Source organism: Solanum lycopersicum, chromosome 8 (assembly GCF_036512215.1).
Source record: "Solanum lycopersicum chromosome 8, SLM_r2.1".
Taxonomy (NCBI): Eukaryota; Viridiplantae; Streptophyta; class Magnoliopsida; order Solanales; family Solanaceae; genus Solanum; species Solanum lycopersicum.
In genome coordinates this window covers 65,761,101-65,772,974 of record NC_090807.1, presented here as the reverse complement: position 1 = coordinate 65,772,974, position 11,874 = coordinate 65,761,101, and the positions used below count along the sequence as shown (strand labels likewise).

Genomic DNA, 11,874 nt, shown 5'->3' with positions numbered 1-11,874 from the left:
TTTTGAACAGTATTAAAAAATAAAGTTGTGTTTTACATGTAATAAACAGTAATATTATTTACTCCTAAAGAAATGTGATACTTATGTGAAATAAAAAATTAAAGTCCAATATTTGAATAAGTGAATACATTCCCCTTGACATAAAATTTTATTATTGACAGTTGCCAATTATAGAAAATTTGTAGGTAGTACGATTTTAGGAACTAAAACAGTAACTTTAGATAGTTGTTAAAAATTCAATGCCAAAAGTTTTTTTTTAAAAAAAAAAAAGGAAAAAGAGAGAACGACAATGAAGGAATTACTTCGAGTTTAAATTTTATACATTACTGATGTAAAATTTATTAGATATAATTAGGTTTTAAAAAAAATATACTTCTAAAGAAAATATTTATATTGATTAGCGATAGTACATAATACAGTATTTAATAAGAAACTCAAATCCTACTCAAAAATGTATATGGGTAGGTGTAAATAGTAGGGAGGTATAAAAATGAATTGAAAAATTTATAGATAGCAGATTTGCTCTTGAACAAGAGAAAATTTGTTAGCTCATAATAACGATTAATAATCAAAATATCAATATCTTAAATTAATTTAAATCAATATAAACTTTAAATTCGAATAAACCATTACACGACCAAATTTATTTCCTTTAACTGATAAATTTTAACTGATTCCGAATAAAACAAAAAGGACAATTATAATGGCAAATAATTAAAAAACAAACACAAGTAAAATCAAATAATTAACGCAGACATAAAACTAGAAACAAAAAATATAAAAAAAAACTAAATAACCTAACGAAATCTACTTATTCCATGCTTTAAACTTGTTTTTCCACCACGTCCACTTGTGATTGCGAATTATTTTCTGTTGATTTTTTCGTATCGTCATTTTTTTCAATGGTAACATATTTTTTCCAATACCAATGTTTACTCCAAATTGCACCCATATCATCAATTGGAATCCCTTTCGTTTCTGGGAGGAAGAAATAGATGAATAATGTCATGATCGCGACGAAAAACGCGAAAAATAAGAAGAGTCCAAACTTGAAAGAGCATAGCATTGCTGTGAAGATCTCGGCAATGAAGTTGGTGAAAATCATGTTGAATGACATGTTTACGGCTTGACCAGCTGGTCGGACCTCAAGGGGGAAAATTTCACTAGGGACTAACCACCCTAGTGGACCCCACGACCACGCGAAACCCGCCACGTATATGCAGATGAATGTCACAACAAATACTGCGTACCATATTGGTAATTTTCCTGGATCGCCACTTGTTCCAAACTTTAGTGCAATCGAAATCGATATAACAATCTATAATAAAAAAAAAGATTTAGTACTAACAATATTCCAATATAGTGAACTGCGAGTTCCTTATGATATGCAATTGGAATATGTTCTTGCTAAAAAAGAGGACAAAAAGGGGTTATTCGGAAAAATATATTTTCCCAACACGAAGTTAAATGAAGGTTCGTACACAAATCAACTAGTAATCACTAGTCTGAAAAAATACGTTCTTTCGCGTTCATAATATGCAACTAAATCACATTCTTGCTGAAAAGCAAAAAAAATTAGGGGGGTGCGGGTCTTAAATGAAAATTATTTTCCCAACACAAAGTTAATTGAAGGTTCAAACAAATCAACCAAGAATGACTAAGGTTAAAAATTAAGTTTTACGAGTTTGCTACAATACACAACTAAATCACATTCTTGCTATAAATGGAATAAAATTGATTTCATGAATGAAAACTATTTTTCAGTACGAAATTTTATTGAAAGTCAACACTAGTCGACCAAGAATGACTAGTTTTTAAAATTAAATTCGTCAAAAACTCAATACAGTAAAACAACAGAAAAGTACCTGACAGACAAACATTTGTATGCCACCTTCAAGAAACAAAGCTCTCCTTCCAACTCTATCAACAGTAAGAAGTGAAACAAAAGTAGCAATAAAGTTGACAAGACCAGTAATGACAGCAGACATAAGTGAAGCAGTGTCTCCAAAACCAATAGTCTTAAACAGAACAGGCGCGTAAAACATGATAACGTTCATCCCAGTTAACTGTTGAAATGTTGGAATCAACATAGAAAATATCAATTGTGGCCTATACTGTTTATTTTTCAACAAATTCCTCCAAGGACTTTTCACTTGTTTTGATCTTTCACTTGCTTCAACCAAATCATTGAACTCAGCATCAACATTGTCAATTCCCCTAATTTTCATCAACCTTGATTTGGCTTCGTCCCCTTTACCACGTTCAATTAAAGAATTTGGTGTATCGGGGAGGATAAACGAACCAATAATGAATATCAATGCGGGTACAACTGCACCCCCTAGACTCAAACGCCAACCCCACCCACCTTCTATTTTCGCGAAAAAATAGTTCAGAAGATTTGCTGCAAAGATTCCAACTGTGATTGAAAGTTGAAAGACTGTGTTCAATGCTCCACGATACCTATAGGGTGCCATTTCCGATAGGTACACTGGCACAGACTACAATGTGAATTTATTTAAAGTGTCAGCATATATAACAAACAATGATTATGTGTAGTTAAATAAAGTGAATTGATATACTCCTTGTTCTATATTTGAGCTATTCTATAAAGGTAATGATATATCTGAGCTATTTGCATTTGGGCCCTTCGTAGAGTTAGGGTATAACAAATCATTTTTCAATGATAAAATGGAATTTTAAGAAAATCTAAATAAACAACTTAAACTAAAGATAGACGTCATAGTATATGTTTAATCCATGTATAACATGCGTATAACTATGTATATTATGTATATAGTAATAATCTATGTATATCGGCTAGAAAAAGTATACCTGATTAGCGAAACCGATACCACAACCAAGAAGGATTCTACCAATAATGAGCATAGCAACATTTTTGGAAAATCCATTGACAATAGCACCAATTAGGAAAAGAACTCCACCAGAAAGCATAGACATTTTTCTTCCCATAACTTTAGTTACTATTGAAGCAGCCCATGAAGCAAAAAGTGCAGCCAAATATAGAGATGATGTAAACATTGTTAACTTTGGGCTGTTGAATTTGCAATATTGATTTGTTGATACTGTGAGTAGTACTTCTTTTGCATATACATCAGGAAAAAACTCCTCCAAAAATGAAGGCATTGATGTCACTCCCCCTAGTCAAATTAAAAAATTCACACAAATGTTAAATATTTTTCGTCGTAATCGTAAGTATATAAAAATATTTATACAATCAGATTAGTAACTAGTTACCTAACAACTCAGGGGCAAGATATACCCTACCCCGACATACATTAGGCGGATATATCTTGCACCAAATGATGTCACAACATGACATGTGTATATGCGAATTAAGTAAATAGTAATACTGTTTCCGAAAAATTCTGTGTGCACCACTGTAACACAATTATACGAAATTGAAATGAATAAAAAAATATAATAGAAAATTATATTAACCTGAAATTCCAATGTCATAACCAAAGATTAAACCACCCATAGCAGCAACAATACAAGTAACTAAGACTTTAGATGTGAGATTTCCCGGATATGCCTTGCCATTTGTTGGCCCTATTCCACCACCTACTGCCATTTTTTTCTTCTTCTATTTCTTTTTTGTGTTATACTTTTGAAGTATGAATGAAACAAAAATTAAAATTTATAGACTCAAATTTTTGCCCTTAATACTCTTCTATTGTTATGCTTATTATAAGGAGTTTGTTTCTTTTCAAACAATTCCATTATACAGATTTTATCTCATGTTTTAGGATAGCTTAATTTTCGAGTTTTTTGTTTTTACTTTATTTTGATTTAAATAGTGATTTTTTTTTTTAAAAAAAAAGAGTTATTATTCCTGCAGAATTCTATCACGTACTAGAATAAGTAAAAAATAATTTTAAAAAAAATACTTAGAATATCTATTTGAACGTTGCACAAGTTTTATTCAATCCAAATATATTTATCTATTTAGCAATTATATTTTGGAAACTTACCTAAATCTCACTCGTTTAGGAGCTTAGATACATTATATTTAATGATATTACTTATTTTATCAGATTTTAGTGCCTCCTGATACATATCTTGGATTTATGGCATCAAAATTAGATATAATTTATTCTAGAGATACATTATATCCAACTTTCAAGTGGATTCGACCGTATTGAATTATACACAACAAATCTCACTCGCTTCCCTCGTCTCTCTCACATATATCTTGGATCACTACAAATACATACAAATACATGTACATAGTGCGATTTTCATGTATTTGGCATACATACAAATCTCGTTTGCATCCCTTCCTAATCTCGCTCCCCACCCCAACCCCTCCCCTTTCTCAATTAATGTATATCTAATAGGAAAAAGTACATGTATCTAAATGTATTTAAACTGTTAATTAGTAATAAAATGTATAATATATGAAAGTATAAATAATAATAATATATATAGTAATGATTGATGTATAATTACATAGTTTCCATTATTTTCACAAGTCGAAACAGTTCCTAATATATATTCTTGTATGTTAATATCTAGAATCTAGATTAGATAGTAATTTGATTAAGATATATATACATTGACCAAAAAAAAAAAACACTTTATCGATGTAACCTAACCTATAAATTATAACAAGAAAACTTTATTCCATGATTTTACCAATTTATTAATACATAATACATAATGAAATAGGTAATATGAAAATACGCATTACATAAATGTAATATTTTGTATAACATTGTATATATTCGTAAAAAGAATACACCTCTTAAAGGTATTTATTCCTCATTTCATTATTAGGCTTCTTGAAATTATAGTAATGATAAACTTTAAATCGATACTTACATAAATATACCACAAATATATTTATCATCTATAATAATAATATTTTTTTCACTTTAACATTTTAATATATTTATAATACATTTTTAATTCATACAAAAAAATAATTTATTATTCACATATAATATAAATTTTATTGATGAATAATACATTTATCACACATTTTAATACTTATAATACAAAGTGTCAACTTCTTACCAAACAAACATAATATATTTTAAAAATAATTATAATACATATATATTGTATAAGTAATTTACTTTTAATGCATATTGCAAATTTAACATAATATTACTATGAATGATAATAGATAAAAAGTATCTAAAAATCAGTAAAAAAATTTATCAAAAGACATTCATCCAAGTAACTTTTTCAAACTTTAAAATAATTTGAAAATTCATAAAACATTCTACCCAAATAACTATTCTACGTATTATTTTTAATTCAGTTTTTGGGATTTGCGACCCTCCACCTTATCCAATTCACACAAAACGGCAATGCTAAACTAATATAATATCTCAAATTAGTATTCCTCAATTTATCAGAATAATTAATTGATATGTTAGTTTTTATATTTATTTATTTATCAGAATAATTAATTGATATGTTAGTTTTTATATTTATTTATTTATTGAAGGAAAACTTATATTATACGGATTAAAAACTCCAATATAATGGTATGTTTCTTGAAGTATTTGTACTTTTTTCTTTCATTTTAAGGTCTTTAATTGGTTTTAACTCTCCAATAAAATTTATTGTTTGAATCAATAAATATAAATGTTTTTTATCATTTCATAGTTGGTATCAATTCAAGAGCATATTAGTAATATAGGTATATGAGAAGATGTTTTATTTGTTTTATTAACATAGAGACTTATCTTGTTTATTCAATTGAAAAGAAAACAAATTGACACATTTCTTAATATTCTGATTAATTGTATCAATAAAGTTAAATTTTTAAGATAAAATTAAATTTGTGTTTATAGTAAATTGAAAAGAAAACAAATAGACACGTTTCCTAATATTCTGATTAATTGTATCAACTATGTCAAATTTTTGAATTGTGAGTTGAGTTACAATCATGGATAAAAATAAAATCTATTGAAATAGATTTGTTTTAAATTTTTTGTTTACGTAAATAATCAAGGACTTATTTCTTGTTATTTAATTTGAGTAAATATGAGAATTCGGTCTGAATTTTACCTCTCATTTGTTTGATACATAAAAAACGATACATAAGTTATGTATCATATATATAAGTTATGTATCATATAGATAATTATAAATAGATTTATATTGAATTAGATTTAAATTAATCAAGGTTATGTTATTACACAAATCAAGTTATAATATATAAAGATAGACTGATGTATTCGGATAAATATGCAACCTAGGTAAACTTAAACTTGGATAAATATTGGACTAGTTTTAATTTAAAGACAATCATATTAAACTATATGACTGAATGTCTAGATATAAAAAGAAAAGATTTTATTTTTATCTATATTTAGAAGATTCAACCAATGATCAAATATAATCGAACAATACTATTTTTGTTTCTATTCATACCGCACAATATTGTTCGAAGCATATTCAATTGAACATCATTTTAACTCCCTTTAGCTCTATAGCCCCGTCGCGAAAGTTGATAAGGTACACTAAGTGATAGTTAACTTATATTCGTTACTCTTTATAAGTAAGGTACTTACATAACATGTACGAGGTACTTTTTAATAAATAATACGTGAAAATATCATACGTTACCCTTTGTAGTTAATGCATCTTGTTGCACGTACCTAGTCGATAGTCATGTCATGATTGGTACAACTTAATATTAACAAAGAAAAAAGTGTGTTTTTCTTAAGATACTTTTATTATCCTTATGACCCACAATGTGACAATTATGGGACCAAAAATTGGTTTCTCTAGTGTTTTAGTTAGGTTATGGCTATGTCGAATTGACATGATAAATTGATCATTACCTATATCAAAACGAGAGTACTTTGTCATAATTTATATGATATCGTACGGATTATAAAAATAATTTCTAATTTTGATTTTATTTTTTTAAATAAGGAAATTTATAGTCGATGTTCTTTGAGTTGTGTTTTAGGTAAATCCTCTTCAGTATAATAACTGTAAACAAATTTATAAATTATTGAGCTTGATCGAGAAACGCATGCACGTGATATCAAACCCAGGAAACCCCTCTCCCTTCGCCCCCCTTTTATTTAAAAAAAATTAAACAGGAAATCTGCATTTGTTATCCTTCACATGCACTTGGAATGTTATAAATTTGAGTACGTATTTCTTGATCTTTTTTAAATTTAATTATATATTAAAAAATTATGATAAAAATATTTTTAAATTAAACTACCATATAAATTGACATTGTAAAAAATCTTATATAGAAATATTATGTAAATAATTTTATTTGACTTTCGGAATTCAAATCACGGAAAGTATTTGATACGTTTGAGATACCCACGAGTCACAAGTTTGAAACGTGACAACTTGTTGTAGCCATTAATATTGATCAAGTAAAAGGCCTTGTTGGTTAATTCTACACCATTAAATATCTTCTACCAGACCACAAACAAATGTTATTATTTTCTCTCATACTGTAGCAAATTAGTTATAATATACAAGTTTTTATTTTTTATTGGGAAAAAATGGCATCTTTTACTTGTCTCTGCAAATTTATTTATATTTAATCATATAATTAAACGTTATATTTGGGCATAAAAAACGTAAGAAACAGTTGATTTTCTACAAGTTGGAGTCTATAACCTATGGTCTCAACTCTCATGTATGTATATTACATGTTTTTATTTTAATGTTTTCATTTCCTCATTTTTAAACGAAGTTAAAGATTGCCTTTTGTAGGCGATGAAATGGAGAAGAATTATGAAGTTTCAAAAATTCAAATTTTAACGAATATAAAAAAAAATTGTTAGTAAACGATTTATTCTTATTTTTCCAAGTTTTGATGAGTAAGATTATTATATATCTATGTTGATTTTAACAAAATAACAATACACATATATTATACATATAATCTTGGGTGAATATAGATCAATTGCTCGAACTCTCAATTAAAAAAAATAAATATATTGTTGAAGAATTATTTATATACTTTTTTAAATTATATGTATTTGAGGAATTAATTTGAAAAATAATAAAGATATACAAGAATAAAAGTAAATTATAAATAATATATTAGAAGAAAAAAATAATCGAAAGGATAGGGATATGAAAGAAATTAAAATCATTAATATGACCCTATGATAAGCTCAATCTAAGGCATATATTAGCATCATTATGAATAGCAACGTTGTCTTTAAATTGTCTCCAACAATATGAAACTTTACCCCTTTCCTTTTCTTACTACCGAAGAAAAAACTCCATTATAGTTCCGTCCGTTTTAAATTATTTATTAATATCAAAAAGTCAAATTATATAAAAATATTTTAATTTTATAGCACTAGTGTAATTTTAAGTTATTTTAATTTTAATTTTATATGTTAAATCAATCAAAAAATTTCAAATTAGCATAAAAAAAAATCATCAAGTTAACTTTAAAAAAGTGAAAATTTATGACAATTATTTTGAGAAAGTGCGAGTGTTTGTGTTTTACTATAACAAACAAGCAAATTTCATCATCTTTTTTTTTTTCTAATTAAAACAAATATAACAATTTCATTGGACGACAAAATTGTTAATTTCACCAGAAGGTTCGAGATATGAATTTCTTTTTTTATAAATACACCAAAATAGACAATGAAATACAAAATCTACTACTCCTTCGTTCCATATATATTCGATGAGCACTTATTATTCTATGCGGTGAATAAAGGTGAATAAGAAATCGCTAATAAATTGATCAATTTTATTATTCTGTCCTATATTCATGTTAATTAGATTATTGAAAAAAAAAATTTTGAATCTTGTAAAACTATTTAAACTTCCAAAGATCATATTAATTATAAGGATAAAATATATAAAAAAAAAATTATCACAATTTATTAAGTAATTAAACAATATGAACAAAGACTCTTAATAAAATATCCATCAAATATAAAATAAAAAAATATTTCTTAAATATACAATACAATTTTTCATCACTAACTTGCTCCCACTTTGGCTCCACCCTTATAATCAATGTATTAGAGAATTATAACTGGTTACAGCATGTAAATGGATTTAGACATATAATAGTAGACAACAGCTAAAGCTAGCTAGTTTAATGTAGTACTATATATATAATATAAAATACGTGTGCAAAAATATTATTAACTTTAGTAAAACCATATAGTAGCAAATTATCCACGAATTCCCCACGCTTTCACTTTTTTCTACTCATTAATATTCAATACTATGCACCTATATTTTTCTTCCCTTAAATACCAAACTCCACATTCTCCAAACTTCAACTACGAAAATACCCCCTACCACCCCACCCCCCTATAGAAATCTACATATACATACACACACACAAAAAAAAACATATATATATATGGCTGACTCTCAAAATTCTACCAAGTCCACCCAAATAATTCAACCTCCTAATCAATCAAGTGAAAGTACGAAAATACCCTTCAACACTACCCTTCCTCCACCACTACCACCGTTGCCGCCGCCTCCGGCGCCACCGGAGACACATATTCAAATAACCAATACATTATCATCAAAATTAGAAAACACAAATACAACTCCAAAAACCGTTATTATTCCAACTGCAATCATGAGTTCCACCTCATCGAGCGGCTTGGGATCTCCGAGCCGCTCAATAGGCGGAAAACATGCGGTATTCCGCGGAATACGATGTAGGAGTGGGAAATGGGTGTCAGAAATTCGAGAGCCACGTAAGACTACGAGAATATGGTTAGGTACTTATCCTACACCCGAAATGGCTGCTGCTGCATACGACGTCGCTGCAATGGCTTTAAAAGGAAACGACGCCGTAATTAACTTTCCCGGTAATATTAATTCGTATCCTTCACTCCCTCCTTCGCCCGCCGCGGCGGATATACGAAAAGCTGCTGCCACCGCCGCCGCCCTGATGAAGATTGAATCCGGAGAAACCACCTCGGGAACTCAACCAGGTAAATATATTCACATGTGATACATTCATCTGAATTCAGTATTTTCGATACAGAAATACATATGAACTTAAATTTATGTATATTGACAATGTAAACAATTTTTACAATATATATAAGTATAACCTTACATATATGATTCTTAAAAATTGTAACAGTGAAATTTAAATTCGAAATTCGTCTTTGATTCTGAATTCAGTATTTCAAAAGTATAGAATGATTGTAGTATTGAAGAATCGTGGAAATTCAACGAAACTATTTAAATTCTGAATCCGTCTCTCTATCAGGTACGGATGATCATCGGTCATTGGGGAATGTGCATATGATGGAAACTAGGGATCATGAATACATTGATGAAGAAGCATTATTTGATATGCCTAATTTGCTAGTTGACATGGCGGAGGCAATGATGGTTAGCCCTCCAAGAATGAGCTCACCGCGGTCTGATGATTCACCAGAACATTCTGATGCAGAAAATCTATGGAGCTATTAAAACAAATGAATCCATGGAATTTAATTTCATTCTTATAACTCATTTGAGAACCCACCACCACGTACATAGAGAGAGAGACATGGTTTATACATGTATCTTGAAGATTTTTCAATGTGAAAATGGGAGTTATTTTGGATGAGATAAAGTTTGGTAAAAATTTAAGAAGGGTTAATTAATCTAGGGTTTTTGTTTGTCATGAGTAAATGGAGTAGTTTTTGTACTCCATATATATATAATTCTTTTCATTTGAGAAAATCTAAAGATTGAGATATGTTCAACTCAGTTTTTTCACTCTTGTATTTTTCAAATTCATTTTGAAAAACATTGTTTTTATAGTCTAGATTTTATCGGAATTCAGAAAAAGCTTTTCTATCCGTCAATTGAAAGTATAAATAAGGTTTGTATCCCCTGGTTTCGAGACAAAACCTTACATATAAAACCATACTGAATATGTTGTTAACATGTGTGTCTGTTAATTTCTTGTAGGTGATATGAGTATTTTTTGTTCCATTTTAAAATAAAATTAAAAAAATATATAAAAAAAAGATCCTATAGATTAAAAGGGTACTATATTATTATATTAAGATGTGGCAAATAGGGTTTTGGTCAACTTTTTGAATGAGGAATGAAAAAAAAAAAGCTCTTAAATGATAATGCTTGTAAAGTCTTTCCCCAATTGTCTTTTCTTCCTTCACTTTCCTTCCTTTTGTGTTTTCTTCTTTTGGAGTTTTTCTTCTTCTTTGGTGTGTGTGTTTGGGGGGAGGGAGGGAGGGGGGGGGGGGGGGGAACATGATGGTTTGTCATCAAAGGTAAAAAGATTTAAAACTATAGAAGCTTTGCAATAGGTAATAATAAGGAATTAAGAGTTCCCACTTGTTTCAAATTTCTTACTTTTATCGTGTTATCTTTAAGGTATTATTTGAGTCGAATAATGTATGATAATAATTTTTCAAGAAGGCTTATCCTAATATGTATGCATTAATAATGACGAAAGCTAAATCAAGATTCAATTTTCATTTAAAAGAAAATCAACTACATGTGATTTTTATACATTGAACAATAAAAATCTTACTTACGTTGATCATCTTATTTAATTAAAGATTCTTGATTTTAATATCAAAAGTAAATAATAATTAGTGAAAATTAAAGACATTTAGAAGGTGGAAGGATATGGGAGCAATCACAATCTTGAAAAACGTCTTGCTTTTATTTGGAATGGGAAAACGTGCTTAAAGCCTAGTCTAGCGGCTTTCTTTGCCTAATATTGAAAATTGACCCTATCTATCATCAGTATATATATATATATATATTAATTATTATTAAATATATATTTTAAGCGGTAAATAGTTGTAAATATTTCTAAAATTTATAGTAATATTAAATTCAATAACAATTAATTAATGACAGTAAGATTTCAACATTCTTTATTGATGAACATAT

The 11,874-nt window shown here is 28.3% G+C and overlaps 2 protein-coding genes across 2 annotated transcripts; one reads left to right on the top strand and one right to left on the bottom strand.

Moving 5' to 3' along the window:
* Positions 1–616: 616 nt before the first annotated feature.
* LOC101266251 (sugar transport protein 1-like) lies at positions 617–3,740 on the bottom strand. The gene is made up of 4 exons (XM_019215188.3): positions 3,460–3,740; positions 2,833–3,158; positions 1,866–2,498; positions 617–1,318 (listed from the first exon to the last, which is right to left on the bottom strand). The coding sequence occupies exons 1-4, from the start codon at positions 3,590–3,592 to the stop codon at positions 824–826; spliced, it is 1,587 nt and encodes a 528-aa protein (XP_019070733.2). The 5' UTR covers positions 3,593–3,740; the 3' UTR covers positions 617–823.
* Positions 3,741–9,127: 5,387 nt separating this feature from the next.
* On the top strand, positions 9,128–10,689 carry LOC101246746 (ethylene-responsive transcription factor ERF027-like). Its single transcript, XM_004245604.5, has 2 exons — positions 9,128–9,944; positions 10,229–10,689. Exons 1-2 carry the CDS (start codon positions 9,356–9,358, stop codon positions 10,432–10,434), a joined length of 795 nt encoding a protein of 264 aa, XP_004245652.1. The 5' UTR covers positions 9,128–9,355; the 3' UTR covers positions 10,435–10,689.
* The last annotated feature ends 1,185 nt before the right edge of the window (positions 10,690–11,874 follow it).